General features: G+C 36.2%; 1 protein-coding gene across 4 annotated transcripts in view; it reads right to left on the reverse strand.

The window, feature by feature from the left end:
• The window catches only part of TMEM117 (transmembrane protein 117), a 241,477-nt gene that overhangs the window by 75,656 nt on the left and 142,635 nt on the right, over window positions 1-23,186 (reverse strand). For all 4 annotated transcript variants that reach the window (XM_052788714.1, XM_052788715.1, XM_052788713.1 and 1 more), the window contains one exon: window positions 6,008-6,105. In XM_052788714.1, the coding sequence (XP_052644674.1) occupies window positions 6,008-6,105 (98 nt within the window). The remainder of the gene's footprint in view (window positions 1-6,007; window positions 6,106-23,186) is intronic.

Genomic DNA, 23,186 nt, shown 5'->3' on the forward strand with positions numbered 1-23,186 from the left:
ATACCCAGCACAGAAATTAAATAAATGCTATCAAAAACATTTTAGTCATCTCTTGACAAATGGTAATAATACTTCTCGACTGCCAGCCTAAATGTGACAATTACTATTCATGGGCAGTTTTATCCTCTCAGAATATATTTAATAATGTCTGCCCAGATTAGTAGTCAGATTACTCAATATAAATGCTCTGTGGAGGACCTTAGCAAATATTTTGTATTGAGACAAAAAGGAAATAGTAAGGAATTTATTTATTGTCTTGCTTATCCAAATTGATGTTATTCACTTTGGTTATAGCATAAGAATAAAAGATTTACTGGGAGCAATAATACTGTCAAATATTTTTATGTTCTTTTATACTATTTACCAGGAAATCTGCCTCACCTTCTACATGATTGCAGGTTTCCATTCAGTAGTCAGTACCTTATCACAAGATAAATTACTTAAATATGAAAGAATGAACAGATGAACTTAAAACCCTCCAAAATAGGGAGAGAATAATGTATGTGTATCTATATGCATGTATATTAGTAGATATAATTATTTTGTTGTTTCATGCAGTTGTATTTGTGGGACTGCATCACAAAAACCTTTACTCAAACTTAATGAAAGGTTTGTTTTGTTTGGGTTAGTATATAATTTAGGTTGACAAAGCTATAATGTCTAATTAGTTTTTCTCAGTGCAGCCTATAATGAAAAGAATGGATTTTTTAAGAAGCTGTCTTTTGAAACAAATGTATGAACTACATTCATATATGTGAAAAGAACATTGTCCAGTGTGCATTTATCATCTTGACTATGGAAGCATAGAATATGGAAATATAACTTATCAAAACAAACACTCAAACAGGTCCATAATAGAAAATCTCTTAAAGAAACTATGTTTTATTCCTGTGTGGGAGACGTGGCTATCTATCTTATAAGGAAGCTTCCTCTACTTCCAGGGTACAATGTATTGTCCAATTAAGAATCCTACACAAACCCATGTTTAACACAATCCTCTATAAACATAACATATGTACATGAATTAGTACTCTGTAGCAATTCTGAACAATTAATTTGAATAAAAGCTTTTAAACCTATATTACTAACTTGCTGAATCAAAGTACTGATTACTAACATGCATTTCTAAGCATGTGTAATATTTTTTTATTAAAGCAAGCTAGAGAGATCTTATGGAAATACATACTAAAAGAAGATTATTTAGTTTGCAAAGTCAAACACAGCAAACATAGGGAATCACAAATTTACAATTCTCCATATTACTTTATTTCTTCTCCATGCTGGTCTGTGCTTTGTGTTATTTCAGACAAGACTCCTATGCCAAAGACACATTATTGCACCAATCAAGACTGATCATTGTGTACACGTAAAATGAATGTCTAGCCAGGGACACCACGGAAATGGATTCCAGTCTGCTACTTGCATATTCAAACGTTCAGCTTGTATATATTATTCTGTCACCCTGCCTGCAATCAATATTCAGCTGCACAATCCACTGTTGTTTCTACACTCCCCTATTTTGATAAGCTACCTTTGAATATCAATTTTCTCTTCCCTGGTTACACAGACCTCAGCAGCTCTTTTCCTCACCTCCAGTAAACTCGTTTCTTTTTGTTGGTGTTCTGTTTTTCCCTATAGCTAAAAGTTCACATGAAGAACTCTTTCTGTCTTGCTCATTATATCCCCCCATCATCCTCTGTTAGGGAAGTTTTGAGGACAATTAATATTGGAACAGTTTGTCAAGAGAGAGTATTCGGGTCTTGCCTCCATTAACCAAACCGCACACAGCCCAGAGATGTCCTGGTGATTTTATTCTAATTACTATGCTTGATTCTTCACAGGATGTTGTGGACCACTGCGGAAGACGTTGTAATGAGGAGATAGTGATTTCAGGCACAAACTAGGCCGAGGTCAACCTTGGTGGCAGAGACCTGTACGTTAACACGGGCAACGACGGAGCACGTACCGTGGCATTAGCGTGCGCTGCCTTTAACATCACCACCTGTACGTACCGCTTGTGAGAGCTCGCTCCTGCGCAGATCTGTAAGTGCGTAATGCTCTCAGCAAACCTTGGTGTACCATCTGGAAAGCTCAATATTGCACAGGTTTGTTCCCTTGGAAAAATACTGTAAATACTATAAAAACAGACACTCCATAACTATTTACTAAATAAGTTTTAAGTAATTTTTCATGAACTCTCTTAACATTATTCCCTTCCATTTGTAGTTCATTTTTAATGTATTTATTTGTCTGTCCTCTGTCTTAACAAGCTGTTTCCTTATAAAAAGAGACCTTTAGTGTCGGTTGGACTTATTTCATGTTCCAGGGGAATAAAAAATTATTTGCAAAATAATCAGCCTTCTCACATTGTACTTCTCTCTCTGCTTCCTCTAATATCCAACATTAAAAATAACTACCATTCTGCATTGTCCTATTTATTTAATTTATCACTAGCTACTGCTACTGGCTTGTCGTCAGTCTTGTCCAAGATCTTTATTTGGCTTAATTTAACAACCTTTTTTTCTTGTTGCTTCTTTCAAACGCCAGTCCTCTCCTGTCATATGTAATTTGTTTCTCCTAAACCAGCCAAATCATCAACATATCTAAAAAATATCAATCAGCCTATTTCAATTCATGCTAGTAACTTCGCAATAGTGATGGGAACCACAGAGCACTGGAGACAGTTGTTTCTCTACCGCAGCCTCATCTGACTGCCAGGTGGTGCAGATATTTAACCCCCTGTGGGTATCTGTCTTTTGTAACCCACAAACACGTCTGCACCATCCCAGTAATTCCACCAGGGTTCCAGATACTTCATTGCTTTCTAGAAGCCATCTTGACAATACACTTTCTTAAATCTGTAAGAAAGTGTGTTTGCATTTGCATTGTATCACTATGCAATATAACACAGACCGTAACAGCGTTACACAAAGGTGCCTCTGGATGGTGGAATTAGCCATGAGCAGAGCTGGAAATGACCAAAATGGAGACCTTTTTATATAAAAAAAAAGACAACCCTTCACTGTAAAAAAAGTAGAAGGCACTTCAATGAACTCTTTAATGATGGGCTAGACAAAGGCAAATAGCAAATGGACATTTTTGAGCTAGCTGAGTTGTTTGTGGAAGAATTATATCATGAAGACATTCAAAAGGCAGCCAGAATCCTCAGGAGCAACCAACAACCAGTTGCTGACAATGTTTCCAGGGAATGATTTAAAACAGGAGATGATAAGCTAAATCAAAACCTTTGCTAATTAGTTGCATTGGAGAGCTGAAAACATTTCCAAATGAGAAACGCAAAGCAGTCACATGATCAGCTGTTATAAACAAGTGGATAGTGCCTTCATCCCCATGACAATCCATCTGTCTTTGGTACGTTCATAGACGTTTTCTAATTTTGCCAAGTAAACTTGAAAATAAAAATGACGTTAACAGAAAAACAAGTCCAGTATGTATCTAAAATTTTCATTTCATCAACCACTTTAACCTGTGCATCACATATCTATATTTGGAATAATTAAAATACAGTGGACTGTATTACACTATCTCTGCTAAACAGGTGTGCCACTCGGAAGTGTCCTGAATAAACAGACTTTGGCATACCAGGATCTGTGTAGGACATACTATTGACGATGCTTCATTTAGGACATTTCAGAAATGAGGCTACTCACATCACACTGCTTAAGCAAGAATAAATGAAATACAAACACACCACATTATCATGCATAACATTATCAATACTTTAACTCCCCCCTCTATTTTTCCTAGTTAATAGGGGAAAAAAGTCTACTTTTACTGATATCTAACATGCACTATCTAAATAATGTCTCTATGGAATGTAGACTGCTGCCCAGGGCTCTTTTATTTCACTGCTTAAAGCTAAAAGTAAAAGCATTTATGTCACCCTTTAGGTTTTGAAATCCCCATTAAGCATACTCTTTAGTATGAGAATCATGCATGAAAAGAACCATCATTTTTAACTTTATCTCCATTTTAAACTTTTGGTAGGATTTGTTAATGTGAGTATTATTGGAAAGAAAATAGAGATTTATAACATTTCAGCCTGCAAGAAGTCAAAACATCTCTCACAACAATATTTAAGTAGTTTTGATAGTGTTTTATTGTTCTCCCTGTCTGGCATGTAAATTTGAAATCTCCCTATTATGTCACCTTGCTTTTAACCCTTTTTTTCCATTCTTCCAGTCTTTTTGTGTAATTAAGTTTTTTCTTGACTCTTAACTAATCTCCTTTCCAGTCTTTCAGACAAGGCTATTCTTCAGACAAGGGTAAAAAAATCAATGCTGTTCTAGACTGAGCTTTTTGCTGACTTAGCCAAATGACACTAATCACTGCTAGCCCACTTGCTACCTATCTGAGCATTTTTTTATTCATCTGCTTTACCTTTTTGCCCACCCTGGCACGCTGAGGCAGAATCTTCCTCTGCACGTCCCGCAATGATGACAAGGAGCTCTTTGAGCCCCCCCTCAACCCCCTCTATAACTCAACCTTTTCCATCATGTTATTTTTTTTGACCTAGCTTTCTAAGATCCCTCTTCCATGCTAGCATTTGTCAAATTATGAACTTCATCTTTAAATTCTGTCATGTCATTAATATATATGATGTATACAAATAATGAATACTACTTCTAACATTAAATAATGGGATTCCCCTGTGTTAACAATGTAGCAGAAAATTATTATTTTATTTATACCTTTCATTGCACGTTTCTGAGATGATTTCTAAATGATCAGCACAATCCATGGGGTGTACTAGTTTTCTTAATTGCCTTCAGTAAAGAACTTTGTCAAAAGCCTTTTGAAAGTCCAAATAAATTAGATCAAGCATTTCTTCCTCATCCATTATTTTGATGACATGTTCAAAGAGTTCTAACAGATCAGAGGTTTTCTTTCAGCAAAGCTGCCCTGGCTTCTTTCAGCAAAATTTGATCTAGAGTTTTGCTCGTAATTCTATTATTGATGATGTATTCAATCCATTTAGCTAATACTCACACTTTACAGGCCAGTAGGATTATTCTAGTTTGTTGAAAAAAAGCAACAAAGCCAAAACAATAGCCAAATTTTAACACTCAGTTTTTCAATAGGCAATTAAGTGCTAGTAAAATTTGCATCAGCTCAGCCCCTTCAGTTCCTTATAAATCTTGTTTGTAGCCAGCCATCTGATTCTGCTTTCTTTTTAGTCTTTAAATGTCTCTTATTATTTGCTTTAATTGCCTCAATTTAATATAATATCTGATTTTTACTACTTTAAAAGTATAGATATTTCATTGCATTTTCTGTAGCAGAATCCACGTAAATAAATCTTTCAACTTCTCTGTAACAATTCCTTCTAAATCTACTCTTTAAAAAACAGCAGGTCTGCTGATATTTTCATGAGGTTTTCTGGTTCTGATGCAGACTGTCTCTTAGACTATACATTTTCCATCTTCCGTTTTTCCTGCCACAATTTGTTTTCTGTTTTAACAGCTACAATTTACCTGGAAGAGGCTACATTTGGAGTCAAATAAATGCTTACCTCTCACAATTTTTCCCATGGATTTTAAAATATTTTTCTTAATAATCAGAGGCTGAGTCACCATTTGAAATCCAATTCATGTGTTAATTCAAAGCATTGCTATAATTAATTTCAAGGTCACAAAAGGACACTCACATATCTACTTACCTTAATTACAAGGACTGACAATGGGAAATCTAAATATCACATGCAGCAAAAATTTTGCAACTCAGATACAAACAGTGTCAAAAATATAATAAAAGAAACAGTATAAATCAATTTTAAAATCATATTTTTACACCAACTATTTTGATTAGGAATTGTTCACTCATGTACAGCTTTTGTAATGTTTCATTTTTTGCTAGACCAAGTTTCATTTTTTTCCAACCACACATTCCATTTATATTTCTTACTGCCACAGACAATTAGAAGATATATTTTTGGATATTCTAGAAAAGGTTCATTTACAATAATTTGATTTTACTAATTTCCTACCAGAATAAAATGATCCTAATGTTTCCTTTCTTCCAGAAAGCTCTGGCAGACTTTCCCCAGTCTGGGTAGGGTTTGTCCTGAAGCATCATATCAGTGACCTGGAGGGAAAGAAGAAAAAATACACAGTTAAACTGGTGTCACAAAAGAAAGTACTAACACAGACTTTAAGAACACTTTATGTATGACACACCTGCTTCCGTTCTGATAATTTTAATTGTTCGACAGTAGAAAAATAGTATCTCTAGTGTTACTTGCAATCAAGATAATGTATATTGACCTGCATATGTGCCCCTAGAAGTGCACGCAACTCCTTGAGAGACAAGGAAACCTGTAGAGATCCAAAGATAAGAAGAGAAGAGGAACTAGTCTAAAAGTTACAGCAACCTACTGTACATAACTACGTTCCCCTATGGCTACGAAGCTTTCCGGTCCAGCCTGGGAGAGGGGACCCACTTTCCTGAGAGTGGCATCAGCAGAATTTCCACTCTTGAAATCAGAACTGCAGCCAGGGAGTGCAAGCCTGTGAATTAAGCACTATATGCCATTTATAATCTCCTCTCGCTTTCTGGTATTAGTAAGAAAAGCACACTAGGGACTAGAGACACGAAAATCCCTTAAAAGTTGCACAAAATTTAAAAAGTATGAAATATTTATTCTCATTTTCATAATTCCTATCTAAAGAGACCATCTGTTTCTCTGTCCAGAGACTCATATGCATGCACCACTACTGGGTGGAACACAAAAGTAAAAATGACTTTCAGCTAAATGAGGGAGGTGAATACCCCTCAGGCACTTGCACCTTCAGGAAGCTGTGTTTTCATATCCATTTACTTCAAGTTAACTGTACTAAAAAGCACCGAAAGTTACATTACAGTAAACTCATCAATTCCACTGTGCAAGAGATTCAGAAGAGTCAAAAACCTGCCCATAGGTAAAGATTAAGAAATAATTCAACAGATAAAGGAAATAGGGGTGAGCACCTGCTTCAAAATACAGATAAGTAAAACAAATTCTTACTATCTGTCATTGGTGGCAGTACACAGTGGAAAATTACAAACCGTTTTGATTAGTCTGAAAATAATCCTTAATAAGATTTCAGAAGGAAATAACTTCAAATTGAAGTCAAGTTTTCCACTACATTTATTTTGATATATAGAGTTCTTAAAATCCAGTTTACCATCCAGAGTGTGAGCTACCACTTTCAATCAACAACATTAACAATGTTTATCAAAAAGAACACATGGCCCATGATTAAATTAAAGCTACATATAAACTACATTCAACTTCTAAAGTCCAAGTCCATTTGGGGTTAAAAGTGCTCAGCATATTAGTCTGAAGGGCTGGGTCCAAAGGATAATGAATATGTTAAATAAATAGAAAAACACATTCTAGGATTTTATGATTCCATTATGCCTAGCCTGAAGAAAGAACAGATTATATCCTGAAATACCATCTTTACTATTTGTTTTATGTAGGTAATCTTTTCTCAGACCAGCATGCTGGGATACTTTTTTGTAAAATCCCTATTATCTAAATAAATATTTCGATAAATATTTAATGCTGAACAAGACATCTGTAAAGATTTAATCCACTACTTTAGTAACACCTTTTTCTCTTAGGAAGAGTCTAAGTAGTAATGAACTTTTGCAAAGAAGAATAGATATTTCGAGGGGTTTTATTCAATTTTCAAAATATTTTCTCCAGACACTTTCTAGGAAATACTTATTGTATTTGGTAGAAGGATGCAATCTGCTGCTCTATGACCAATTATTAGAGTAGCATGTTTCATAAGAATGACATTCCAGAAGGAGACATTTTCTGAGGAAAATGGCAAGACAAGGCAGGAAATGTTCTTTCTGATATCAGACAGTTGGTCTTTCATCTCCTCGCTTTGGCATTTATTTAAAGTCATATCACCAGATCAATGTCAGGTCGGTTGCAGCTAAATTGGCTGAAGCAGAGACAGTCATTAAAGGGATGCATTCCATAAAGAGAAATCCAATTACCTTTTGCATTAGAGAAATCAAATTCATTTTCTGGTTTTGTCAAGGACAGTCACTGTGGAAAACGGCTCACAGGAGAAAAGCACTCAACACTGTCATAGTGCAAATAAGTTTTAGACACGAACATCAAAAACTCATTGCTGCTGTTAGAATGATGTTTTTAGAAAAAGAAAAAATTACAAATTTTAATTTAATTTGCACAACTTAGTATAAAGAGATGTTTGAGTGTGTATTTTTTGCTCTCTCTTTGTATTTCACAATGCAATTGCTCGCCAGCAAACATTTCCCTCTGTTTCACAGGACTGTATTTGAAAACACTGCTGATACTCGGGAATAAAAAATAATTGATCGCTTCAGCAATTCTCTGTATGCATGCATCTTACATAATCAAGATAAAATAGGGAAAGCCACTTACAATGTAATTAAGTAATGTATTTTTGTCTTGAACTAAGAGATGCAATATACTTTAATCAATTAATTACACTGCTTCAATACAGAAAGGAATGGCCCCTACATACAGTGACTGTATACTCTTTCATTTTATTTAGTGTCTCATGAGAGAAATGGTTACACTGTATTAAAGTGCAGAACCAAAACTGCATAATACACATTGTCTGACTTCTTAAGTTACACGAATGCCACAGCAAAATATTTTCATTAAAAATTAGCATGCCTTGTATATATTATGGAATCTTAGATTTCACTCTGCCCTGTAAAAATATGACTTTATTAACTACTCCTATTATTCACTTCACATTAACTATGAAGATAACTTATAATAAATTAATAGCAAAATGTTATCATTCCCATTTTTGTTACAGAAAATTAACTTATTGCTTTTGATATGATACACTACAATAATTTGAAAAATGATGTCATATGACATAGAAGAAAGAACCCAGCATTCAAAGTCATATTCAGAGCAAGTAACTTACAGAGACAACAAATGCAGAAAGCAAAATTGTAAAAAATTCCCCCAAACCCCAACAAAGCAGTAAGATACCTAAAATCCTGAGATATACTAAGTCTAGCAGTAAGACACCTTAAGGATCATTTATTCCTTCCGTGTAGCTGCTCTTTGAGCATATTGCTCAGGATGCTCTGCACATACTTTAGATCTCTCCTCCCTAGACAGTCGTGTCAAACGATGCAACGTTGTACATCACAGGATCGTTCCCAGCAGAGGCAACGTCTGCAGCGGGAGTTTCAGGTAAGGCTAAGTATTTTTTCTATTAATAAGCTAACTGCAAGTGGAACTTTCTTTAAAAAAAGAAGAAGATGACCTAATACTTTGGTCATGCCTTCAAAGTATCTTCCAAATTCTTCACTAGCAGGAACTATGCTGTCATCTTCAGAGTGCAAACAGATCATTCCTGGAAAACTAATGCGGCATGGGCTGCTGGCCAAGCTGTTCTCATCTGCCAAATGGCATTTTAGAAACCTAGAAGTATAAAAGTACATCAAATAGTTTCATAGCAGCACTTCTCCACATAAGCTCCTGCAGAAACTGCATCTTGAAAGAGAAATGGACTCTGGACAAGCTCTCTAGGACACGATGTATTCCATGCTGTAGCATTCATTAAGTGGAGACCAGCCCTAAGTGGAGATTTTTCATTGCTTTTTCACATCATCAAAACAGGGTAAGAGCAGCCCTCCAGAATTTAACAGAATGTAGAAGCAGCCAAGATCCACAAGAAAAGCCTGGAAATACAAATCAAATGGTGAACTCTGAAATCTTTTTTATTGTTTTGATACACTACTGAGCAGTGAGAGGTCTAATGGACAGTAGGACTCCAACAGCTTATATCAGTAAGGAAGTTGTTCATATGCAACTACTCAGCCAGGAGGACAAGACATCATGGTGCTATTGCTGGAAAATGGAGCAGTCTGAATAACTCTCCATTTGGCAAAATACATATATCTACCACTGTCAAGTACATGACTCAAATATTATAAGTGTTAATTTTTTCTATTTTTATCATTTTGCAATTTCAAAATATTTTAAATCATAAACATCTTCATAAGTAGCACTAAATTAAATTAATTTGAAACTCAGCCTTTAAGTAGTTCATAAGTAGCACTTTTCCACTCTCCCCAAACTCTTTACACAAGAAACGTTATTTTCAGTCCTGCAACTGAGGAATTTAATTGATAAGAATGAGTATCATAAATTCTAAAAGTTTTCAGAAATTGTAAGGATGCCATAGTGTCAGGGCAGGTCCAAGGGCAGTTTCCCAGGGCAGGTGCATGCACGTTCCTTAGTTTTGTGCAGCACAACATTCCTCATCAAAAGAACCCGTTGACATCTTTTGCAAAGACTCAACGCCGCTTATGTGCTTCTGAAAAGTACGCATTTTTTTTCCAGAGTGGGGCTGCATAAGGTTAAAGTAATTATGTTTCCTGAAGACAGAGTGTGAAGTCAATGAGAGCAAATGTATACCACTGAGTGCATACACTCTCTTTGCTTTGCTGTTATGTGCTTTTAGGTAAGAGCTATATATAGGTGTCCCACTAACTACACATCAATTCTTTATCATAGCTTGGTCTTCAAGCACTATACTACATCATGGTAATCATATACCAAACCAGGCAAATATTTAGTATTCAGTCATTAAAAGCTTCTATCCATCATTTTTGTCTTCATCTTCTTTGAGAACTTTAAAAACTGCAGAGCTGTTCACTTGAGGTACAGAAATAACCTACATGGATAATGCTTTTATGCTTCTTTCATCTGGATGTTAAGGAGAAAACTGTCTTCTGTGGATCGTACCTCAACACTTCCATGGCTTACACAATGATAATACGAAATGCCTCCTTTAATTATGAAATTGTTTTGGCAGTTGAGCAGAAGTGTCGAAAACTTTGTTACACATCCTTCAGAAATAACTGTTAATTTATTTTAATCCACTCTGCTGCATTTTGGAATATACAAAATGTGCAAATGTTTGAAAACAAATGTAACAAATATTTGCACTTAGGCTTACTGATCTATAAGGGGGATGATATTTTTCAAGCTAAATATTAATAGTCAGCTGTAAATACGCTGCTAGATTCTAAAGTAGTTTTGTCTGCTTTCTACATTTTCGAACATTCCTAATATAGTTTCATTCCTACACTGAAAACAATCAAGCTCATGTTAGGTTATTTCTCCTTCAATTTAATTGTAAAAAATTCTTTTAATATTTGCATTTTAAAAGTGACAGCAATCGCAGAGACAACATATGGCCCCTTCAATCTACTCTTAATTGTTTTCTAATTTTAACCAGAGCCAGCACATTGTTCTTGTCTTACCGACACGTATTGTTTTAACAATAGGTAAATCCTGAAAAACAACATTAATTTGCTGTCACATTTCAGTGATCAGTATTAGTGATAAATAATATTATGGTTCACTTTTGTTCCTTCCGCAACAGCCCCCAGTATTATTTTGTGCATTTGCACATTTCCCACCAATAAATGTTTCCAGAGTGTTGCTCTTATGATCTATTATTCTCCTGATCCACAGCATTTGCACACACGCACTGTCTTACACTGAATTGCCACCAAAACCAGGTAAAGAACTTCTTTTGTACAAACGCTGAGGGGGCTTACATTAATTATTGCCATCTTTACTGATCCATGCAAATTTATTTCTTCACCCACTGAGGAAGCAAAAAGCCTCTTCTTTTTTAGCCAGCAGATCTTGATTTGGTTTTTGAATATTATCATAGCAGTTTCTGCCATAGTCACAACCCATGCAGGGATAAGAATTCAACAAGAGAAGAACAACTAAAAATATACACACTTTAGGCTCAACTTGAGAAAATCCGCCCCTGCCAGCACTTCCTTTCAATTTCCAAATTGAGTTAGGACAGAATGCTCCATAAAACCAGTGTCTAGCCCACAATCAATTTGTGGTGAAAAACTTTAGATATCAAAAGGTGAGTTAGGGAGAAATCTGGACTGCAACGATTTTAGGTCTATTCAAGTTATTCTGGAAATTATACTTTGTATTTCAACACCAGCACAAATAATTCCTGAATAAATTCTGTTTAAAAAACCAAACAACATCTAAAACAAACAGAAAAGAATAATAATTTTCTTTTAACTGGAAATTCCTTGACACTTAATAAATACAAATAACTGTTTAGGAACAATTGGACAACTGAAGTAGGGCTTCTGCAAAAAAATTCTAAGCTGAGCCATCTCATTTCCTACCATGTTTCAAGTCTCTACTGTGCACACAAATCACTGTATATGTGCAACAAAATACACTGGCTGCCATGTGGCAAGCACTTGCTCTTTATATAACTATTGAGACCACATTTCAGAAGACTTTTTTTCTTTGCTTTACTGCTTCCTGATTAGTGTTACAAATGCAGGAGCAGAGGTCTGGGGAATATCACGTATTACAGACAAAGTGTGAGACATAAAGCCACACCATGATTTTTATTTAAGGCATTCAACTCAGCTCCATCTTAGGCTGACATGGCAGGAGACCTTGCTTTACTCATTTAGGGAGCTTGGTGGTTTTGGTAAAAGGCCAGAGACAGAAGCGATGCCATGTTTGGTGCACGTATACCATAGGCATCTAGACCAATGTGGATTCTTTTTATAGTCAGCAAAAAGAAAAAGGCATTTCAGGAGTGCAATTCATTTTAAAATAGGTTCTGTTGTAAAGATGCACCTATTGCTCCTCACTCTAAACCAGGGCCTGCTCAGATGTTCACACTGCTGACGCTGGAAGTCTGGTAACGTGAATCCCAACCTAGCTGCCATACACTTCTTAGTGTTTCTCATCAAAGTGTCATTAACTCACTTAATGAAATACATACGTGATGGCTCATAAGAGACGAGAGTTTGGCATAGGCAAAGGGCCATATTCACAGCCATGGTGGGCTGATTTGGACAAACAAACTTAGAGAATCCAAGTTCCTTGGGCAGGTCCTGGAAGGGAGTAAGCAAAGGACTGTAGGGAATGGACAAGTCATATCACAAAAGGGTGATCCAATCTGGTGAGCAGAGTCAGCCAATACAAATACCAGATACAGAGGTACTTACCTAGGTGCTTGACTCAGCTTTCCACAGGATGTGTTTCTGTATTTTTGAGATTAAAAATGCAGAGCTCTCTAGGGAACGATGCCAAAGAGGTATTGTTTTGCTTTTACACAGTAGACTATTGCTTAAAGCAATCAAATGGGAAGGCCCATTTTTAGTCTCGGACCTACCAATGCTTTAAGTTTAACCAGTGTTATAGGCTTTATCCACTGACTTTAATGCAAAAGACACACCAATTGCCTAGGCTAAGAATCAGCCTTCAGGACTCCCCACCTCCTGTAACTACAGAATCAGACTCTTTCACAATTTATCCTTTCTTTCAGCCTATCAATCTTGTACACCTAGCTACAAAGTGAAGCACTGAAGAAAGAATTGAGCCAGCATGTGATTAGCATATAGGTAGCTTCTGCTACCTTGATGGAAAGGACAAAAGGTTCAAAATGCGTTCAAGCTGAAAGGGAATTTTTATGCAAAATGCAAGTAGTAGTTTTTAAGTTAGGGTGGGATCCATAATATATTAGAATAATGCAGGAATGCAAGCATTTCCCCATTTACCTCCAAACTACAGCAACATACAGGTTCCAGGCTCCCAGCTCTCACAGAAACATAGGAGTCTTTGTTTTATCACATATGAAACTGTACACCAAATGGTGGCACATAGTAATTAAGGTGTGATTCATTCTTTGAGATTATCGTAACCTAAGCAAAATTCTGATGTCTGAATGTGCCTGCAGGTCACAGACAACAAGTTCAATTGACTGATCTTACAAAGGACACACAGCTCAGGAAGGTCACTGTCAGCAGCAACGGAAAACTGGGAAAAAATCTGGTTTGATTTGGCTTAATACAACATAGATGCTGAGCTGCTCTGGCTAGATCACCAACAGTTCTGGATATATTGACAAGGAGTACTTATGTCTCTAAAGACAGTTCTTCTGGACTTTGCAAACAGGCAGCTTACCAGAGTACCTGCTGTGGAGCATGCTACCAGCTTAGGCATGTATTTAAAGAAAGTCACATGTCAATTCCCAAGACACAAAGGAGTCCCATGCAAGATGTGTTCACAAGACAAAGGTTTCTATTGACCGATTTCATTTCAGGCTTGTCTTCTCTCAACATCTCCATCTCGGTAGCCTTGCATGTATTCACGTGCTGTGACAGATGCAGACAGCTTTCAGCATGGACCATTAACTATTACTCTTGGGCAGCGGCATCATTTTTATTTGTATCATGATGCCCTCAGAGACTCACAGTTAGACTTGTAAACTGTCAATGCAACTTCTTCTGTGTAGTCTATGTTTTGATGTGCCAGAAGGTCAGCATTTGCTGTTCTGACAATTGTAGTTTTGAAGTTCTTGCCCTTCAGAAAAAAGTTGGTGTCCATAAATGACAACACATATGCCACTTGGTGCCTTTTCATCTGCCTTTCCCCTTCCCACTAATACTTTTAAATTATATTTGGTGAGCTAATGGATGACAGAAGCCCAACAAATGCATAGGCAACACTTGCAGTGAGGACATAGTGTTAGGGTGATTCTATGGCAGGTGAGGGAGTGAAAGAAGAAGAAACATTTCTGACAATAATTTGTGACAATAGCATATTACTAATGAATAATCTGGGAGGATGCTGCTTTCTTCTCTATTTAACTTCCACTTAGTGACTACTGAGGAAGTATCATCTTGTGGAGAAGACGGAATGAATGTGAGATATAATGGGTGTGTTTTGCCACTTGACTGTTGGGAATTGTTTTCACTTTACACAATGTGTTCTAGATCAACAGCAAATGTGAACTACAGTAAATATAAGTAGCATAAGCACATCTTCCAAAAATCCCTGTTGGTGTCTACATCACGCAGAACCTGGTAAAAATGAATTAATCAATTCAAATAAAAATGAAGGATATGATTTTGAGCTCTGATGTTTACCCTCTGTCTTCTACCACTCTCTCACACCCAGGCACGTAAGCCACAGGAGAACCAGCTGAACACTGGGAGGTCCCCAGCGATGTGCGGGAGGCACACAGGCCACTCTGCTGAGACACCTGCCTGCTTCCTCTTGCCAGAACAAAGAGCCTAATTAAATGAAAATCCATCTCCACGCTGCTGACACTGTGCTGCTTTTCCAGTTGATTCAGAGCTGTAAGGTACTGACAGGTCAGAGAGGTTTCAATCTATTTCACTTCTTCACGATAACTGGCACAGAGAAGCCGTAGCTTTAGAGTAAGTAAATGGGAACTTGAAACTTCCTTTATGTGGCCTTTGCTGTTCTGCACTCATAGCAAACACAGCTACTGTAAGACCATATTTCCACTCGAAGTAGAGAATGAGAACAATTCTGTGCAAAACAAATTTCTCATAGTTTCTAGAAATACTGACTTGAAAATGAAAACTGTTAACAGAAAACAAACTGCAAAAATTCATGAAACACTTCTGAAAAACCTTCCCATGGTACTTTACAGTATTTTCTTTATCATACTACAGGCGATTATACAACTAAAAGAGTTTTCTGCTCAGCTCCTGGTCCTTTGCCAGACTTATGGGCAACATCATTAATTGTTTTTAATTACCCTTTTATACTGAAGCTACAACCACATTGAGAACATAATCCATCAACAATTTAGAAATCCTTCTATTTGTTCACATTTCCTGGGCAATTCTGCACTTGAGGTGCAAGCATGGTCACAGTTTTGTCCAATCCCCTTTAAAAAAAAATTACTTTGGTCTTACTTTCAGATTAAAAATAAAGAGTGTACACAGAAGGTACTCAGTGGAAGGTGGTTTGTACCAGTTCCACTTCAACAGAAGAAAATCTCCAAGCTCTGTTGCAAAGTCACTTGCTATTCTGAATAACACATATTTTGCTTTGAAAAAGTCAGCCAACTATTTTTTGTGTCTGATTGTGTTCTTCAAGAACATTCAGACAGTCAGTTTTTTAACACCTCAAATTATAATTAAAATGTAAAAATACCCATAAAAATGCACAAAAGGAATGTAGTATCTTTTCAGAAAGTAGAGAAATAATGATTACTCTTAAACTGTATTGGGATTGTTCAAGGTATTCTCAGTACTGAAAGAGGAACGCAAAATGAAGTATGTCCCTATTCCCTGAATAAGGAACTTTTGGGATTAATTATTCAGAAAATTGAGATCACCACATAAGTTGTCTCTATTAAAGAATCATAATATTGGAGGCCTTTAGGGTTTCAAGCACAGTGATATTGCTATTCCCTTAAAATGGTGTGATTGGCTCAGCTCAGATATACCAAATTAAGAAAGATAATATCATTAAGTTTCCTTTTATTTGCATGGAGGTTTTAAGGTTTGTGTTTTCAAAGACTACCCACCAAATATGACACCTTGAAATGAAGATAAGACACTCTTATAGTCACACAAAACACCAAACTTTGGCTTTTAGATAAAATTCCTGCTACTGCAGAGTCGAGACATAATATTACAATTTTTAACAACTGAGAATATTGATATCTTTTTGTATAATAAACACCAAAGTGGAAAGCTGGTTATTAAACATTAATGGATACAACTGAAGATGTCTCATACTGATCCTTGTTTGGGAAAAATATTGAAGACACACAGGGGATAATGGTTTGTGAAGAATTCTTAAGTACTAGTTGGGTTGCTAGAGAGTGTTTTGGAAATGGACGTACAGCAAGATGAGAGCTGAGAGAAATTGCTGTTACTCTAGGGACAGGATTTTACACTTCCTTCTGGACTTGTGCTGAAAGATGTTCCACAGCCAATTTGACAGTAAGTAGATCCCAGGTTTTGCAGGATGGGAAGTCAAGGATGGCTAGAAATGATTGGTAGTAACATTGCTTTCTTGCATCCCCTCAGCTATAGAAAACAGCAGTCTAACCAAAATGCTTAGTTACCTGAGCGCAGGCAGAACTTCGTATTTTTGTTGCTTTGGTTCACTAAGGGGTGAAAGAATGCCAGGACCTCTGGGCAAACAGAACATTCAAAGAGAATGGAAGGAAATTCATTCCACTTTTAAGCACACTTGAGAACACAGTCCTTAATATACAGTTGTTTTTCAGCCTTCTATATTATAAAGTCTGTGCCTATGCTATATTTTCATTTGAAATTGAGTCTCTCTTACAAAAAGAAAGAATCAAGTTTTTTTCAGGTTTTCTTTCCTGGCTTCATATGCATCACTATTTGTCTGCAAACATTCATCCCATGGGGAAGCAGGATTGTTATAATTTAGAAGAAAGCAAATAACATTAGATCATAGTCGCACAGTTATTTGCCATTTGTTTGACATGTTTATTCTTTATCTACTGTCTACACACAAAGCCATATAAAGTCAGCTAATGGTCACTCATTAAAATGTACTTTTACCTTATACATATTCATAAGACACACTGTTGAGAAAACCAATATATTTTTTAAAAAAGAACAAAGGAGAAAAATCTCAAGGAGACCAACTTTAGATGAAAGGGAAAGTGCTTTTCTTAAAAGTTCAGATGTTACAAATTAAAAAATGCTGCTTTATCAACATGGTGTGAAGCAGATTTTTTTATCAGATTCTCTTTTGAACAACAATTTTTGGTCAATTATTACTTCTCATGTGGACATTTCTCAAGGCTGAGCCATACTGTGTGCACAGCTGATATGGTACAATCTTTGGTCTACAGCTGGTCTTGTTTGTCATCTCGGCTTACTTGATTAAGCATTTTAATCAGTGTTTTGCATAAGATTGTGCACCTTCTCTTGAAAATTGGCTGGTATTTAGTTGAAAACCAGTTGACTTCTCAACATCTTACTTGGCTTTGGCCGTTTCTCATTCTGTAACTTTTGAAGGGTTTAGAGTCGGTATCTTAAATTCTTTCTTTCTTTACAAAGTCATAATGAATATTCTCCAAGAACTGCAAAATTCTGTACTAATAATGTTGGTAAGCAGCTTCCAATGAAGCTGGTAAGCTGTTTTACATTTAGCATAATGCCACGGAGAATATATAACAAGACTGTCTTATTTTGCCTTAAGCTTTGAGCTTTTTGCCTCTAAAAAATAAAATACTAGTTTTAGTATTGTATTTATCCCTTCTCTTCTGACTGTTTTGTTAAGTTGTCCCTTTTCTTCAGCCAGATCAGGTGTTTGGGGGGGTTTTTTTGGACAAAGTAATTCTGCTTTTTCCCCCAGAGTTCTCAGGAAATTGAATGCAGATTATATTTACCTGCTTGAATTAGCTATAAAGTAAAATTTAAAATCACCTTTATTTCATTCATCCTGTCTATGTTTATATATGTTTCCCTTATGATATTAACATAACCCAGGAGCATTACCATTTGGGCTTTTCTGAGTAGACCATTTGGCCGAGCTCCAGCTCCTTGCCTTGCTCTCTCAGCACAAGGAGGGAAACACCACATTTTGGGAAAATGTAAGTCTCCCCTCCAGAGCCTATATCACCTTGTCTCAATACCTTCTAGAAATTTTTATTGATAAATGAGAAACAAAAAGCTCTCCAATGACTAAGCATAAACAGAAGGACTTAAAAAACCCCCAACCTTTGCCTTACAGCTGCAAAGAGAAGGCAAAAATTCAGTTAGATTATTAGTGTTCTCAAACAATAACTACATATTCTCAAGGGGTATGAGACAACAAAATTCACTTTACGTGGGAAAAGATAAAGATATGATATTTACTGGATATCCACTATTGCAATAGGTAAAGTAAATACATATTTACAGTTAATTTACTTTATGTTTAAGTTATATCACCTCTATATCAAATATATACTTTCTGCTTTACTAAAGTCTCATCCTCCTTGCCTTGACTACAATAGGTCATCTTTGAACCTGTCCCTAGACTCCAGTTTCAATGCCTCTGAATTCTCATTGTTAATCCTAAATCCTTGTTCAGAAAAATGTATTTTAAAATTGCTCAGCCCACGACTGAGTAGCCTGATTATATGAGAGCACTCTGACATTGTACCTGATGACTCCATTCCACCTCCAGTTTGAAAGACAGTCTGTGGAAAACTAAGCTAGTTCTGATCCACTTGTATTTTACCCTAGGAACATACTAATCTAGAAGGCATACTGCTGGCTTAACTACTATCTAGCAGAGTTAATGTGGTAAAACTTCAAGCATAAATGACAAATACAAGTGGTGATGCTCGGCATACATGTAATGCATAAAGCTGGAACATAGATTCCCTGATTTACCTTGTCACATAAATGGGAATCTCAAAAAAATGTCCATATCAGTTGTCTGAAAAATTGGAACAGAATTTTTTAGGTTTATTTATATAAGCATATAAACATAAATCTATATGTGCTTGAAAACCAGTAATATCTGTAAACACTTTTATTAAAATTGCAGCTCCTCTGTGTATATTGGCTAAAATGTTTTATAACAGATGAAATATGATTACAGCTCTAGATTAGCTAAAATTGGTATGACCTTGGGTCTAGTATGAAGTATTTCTCATGTAAAAATACAGTATATACAGGCATTTTTAGTTTGTAATAGGACCTCCTGAATCCTACGCACAGAAAAACAAAGTTTAATAAAGACTCTTATCAGCTTTGAAAAATCTGATCATTTTTGATGGGAAAATGAAACAAGAAAATAGACAGTCAGAGATGACTGAAACAAGTTCTAGAAAGAGACAGACCTTGATGGAAGACAGAAGTGTGGAAATGATAAAATACTAAAAATGAGAGCATGAGGTTTAAATAAGCTCAGTATATGGACCTACTAATGTATAGTTGCAAAAGAATGGAGATCCAGTTCAGAGCTTAAAAGTACTTGTTTACAGTTCCTTCAACACAAATGAAGGTTGACACTGACAGGTAGATTATCCCTCGATTAGAGAAAGCTACCTCTTTAAGCTAGATATTAGAATACATCCTAGGACATCTCACATTGACCATTTGTTCCTGAAGTGTTCAAAAGAGAATCCAAACAGCTGTTCAAGTAATACAGGAGATCAACCCACAGGACAAGAACCAAGCCAAGACAGACTAAAGACACAACTTCTGGGGGCAGAAAGTTCAGGTCTAAGAAGACCCCAGTGTTACGTGCTTGAGAGACAGGCAGAAAATAGATACTAACTAAAGTTCTTAATTCTGAAAGTACTCCTAATTAGACTAGTCTCTAGATTTTTCACTTTCATGAGTAATTAAGATATCTTAAAAATACACAGAATCCAGAGCTGTCATGTGAATCTCTGATGTCTGCTAGAGAAACAATGGAATAGTTGCTTAGTAATTTATAAGCTTTACTATTTTATTTGGTAAATATGTGAAGAGACTTCATATGAGTCTTTGAGCACCCTTGGTCCACAATGCAGCAATGTTGGAATGCAGCAAAGAAATCTCTAAACTGGCATCAATACAAGGCAGCGTGTTTTCTCAGTGGACCACAATGCCATCTGCATGTACTTAACTTCGGCTCACAGGCAGCTGACCTAAAATGCCTTGGCCTCCTGAGAGGCAGGCATATTAACTTTGATGTAGTACCACAAAACACAGCTTTCGTTCTTATGACCCAGGCCTGACATCTATCCCTTGCTCATCCTTGTGCTTCTTATGCTGGGGTTTGCACATACAGACTTGGAGTTAGGCTGGACACTTGCTACTTTTTTCCAATTGACAAATGAAATGTAATGAAGTTAAACTGATTCATGATGTGAAATTTTCAGTTCAGCTAATAGGTTGACAGGTTAAACTATGTTGTAATCCTGTATTCAGCAGACAGCAATTAGATTTAGATTAGCATGAGAAGACTCTGAGTTTTCTCTTTGCTCTGACTGATGATCTATCAAGTGTTGATTCGTTGGGGCTTCTTCTGTACTAGGAGTACAAATGGGAAGGTGATGAGCACTATCGAATGTAGTATCTGTGCCAGATACCTCGGACACTGTTTCTTCACCAAGCCTAGACCCATCCCAGCAACCATGAAACTTTTGGGTTCCAATAATGTAGGACATAAATTTGAACAGCTCTTGAATCCTATGTTGTAAAGCTATCTATCCCTGGCTTGGCTACTGTCAATCATTTCCACTACAAAAATAAGGCTGTGAAAGATCTGGGACAATCCTGCCAACAATTGACACACAGAATTTGCCGGCAAGTTAGTCATCAGCAATGGAATGACTGACTGCAGAATCACATTCTTCAGTCTCAGTTCTTTAACCACAGCACAACACTCTCAGTCAGTATTGGAAAGTAATATTTCTGCCATTTTTAGTAAAATTGTTTTTTCCATTTCTGACTACACAATTACCAAAAATATGCTGGCAATTACCAATGATAGTAAACAGGATGTATTTGGAGCTGTTACTTGCAATCTGGTGCATAGAATTCATGAAAATGATCAGAAAAATGACAATTTGCTAGCTATTTCAGTAAAACAACCAATGTAGCATAAAAACAGCAAATGAGTGTTTGATTTCCTGTGTCACAGCGATACTTATATTAAGCCCTCTTACAAGTAGAAAAAGAGGCATGTAGGCTTTTGGAAAACTAAACAACTCGAGGGATTAAAATTTGTAAAATTACATTAGTGATTAGTTTATTTTCAATGGTGAATTTTTTAATAGCACACTAAAAAGTGATAGCCACAAGTCTCATGCTAGTACAAGAAAACAAGTTTATAGATAAATGACAGGTGCATTTGCATTTTTGTTTTGCATTTTTGCAGGCATTTTTGTCGATGCATGTATCCTATGCATAAACATAGGATTAAATATTTCACATGCATATGCCTTTCTGGGCTGAACAGAGTGCTTTTAAGATCAGACTGGCAGAGACTAACAGGCTGAAAAATGAACTTAGGTCCCAGTTCCACAAAGAAAGACTTTTGTATGTATGGGCAGCAGTTGACAGACTGCAAATTCAAATGCCGTCAACAATGCCAGGCTCAAGCTCTTGCCCCAGTCTCTAAGGCGCGGAAGTCTATTGCACTGGACTATCTACCACTCTCTTACTGAATGACCCTCCTGCTTGCCACCTGCCTCCCAATAGCATGCCATCCTCAAACTAGTCTCACTGCGTATCTTCTCATTCCTATAATGAAATAGTATTAATAAACAAATGATCTCAGGCTCAAGACTTTTTTTTGTACAAGCTCAGGGATTAATTTTGTCCTCCATCACTCCAGAGGGATTTTCTCCATTGATTGTTCTGGTTACACAAAATGACCTAAAAGTGTTCTTTAGGAGTCGATGAGAAAGCTCAAAGTACACCAGCTTTCTGGCAGTCTGCATTGCCTCTACGCTGTCACAACTCCACTGCAATTATTAGTAACAAAATAATTTCAAAATGCTAGGAAACAAAAAATGGGCAGTGAGAAAGTGCTTCTAGAAAGGAGAATGAAGCAGAGCTGAAGACGCTGTGTTGCTACAGCAGTGTTGCAAAAGCAAAGAATGAACTACTTCAAACAGAAGAATTAATATCAGGTCTAAGTGCATACCCAAGCAAAACAAGTAAGACATATTTACATATGTGGTTTTAGCTATAGCATCACAAAAGTTCTCATTTGAGCATTGAAAAGGATATTTATGAAGGGTGTTATTTACGAAGGGCATTTATGTGCCAAAAATCTTATATGACTTCCTAAATATATACATCGATACTATTTTACAGGAGAATGCGCAATCAGCACAGACAGCATATGTATGGTTGCTCTTACTAAATTCTTTTACAATGCTCATTCTGCTGTGGGAAGATACTGAAATGCAGTTAAAATACATTTTGCCTCTGCTCATTCTTGGTTTTGTAACTGTTGCTTAACTATTTGATTAGTTTGAGTGTGAGTTTTTTTAATCTAAATTTTTGAGTGAGAAATCCTGAATTGCTATGAATGAATCTCCAAATTACCTTTTTTTGGCCTCTGTCTTCTTTCACATTCTAGTTTCTTTATATTTTTCCAATCCAAGAAGCTTATGGCTTTTTAATTTTTGCAGTATTTTTATTAGCATACATTGTATAAATGTGTTCCACTTCAGAGAAAATCCATTAATGATAATTATTTTAGCAGTTTTTCAGAAGTTCTACAGATAAGTAACTTGCAAAGATTTTTTTCTTTGTTAGTAGTGTGGTAGCAACAAAATTCCAGCTTGAAAATAAGTCCTGTGGTTTCGATTATACTCCTTTCTCATTAATTGCACTAT

The sequence above is a fragment of the Harpia harpyja genome, chromosome 6, assembly GCF_026419915.1.
Source record: "Harpia harpyja isolate bHarHar1 chromosome 6, bHarHar1 primary haplotype, whole genome shotgun sequence".
Classification (NCBI taxonomy): domain Eukaryota; kingdom Metazoa; phylum Chordata; class Aves; order Accipitriformes; family Accipitridae; genus Harpia; species Harpia harpyja.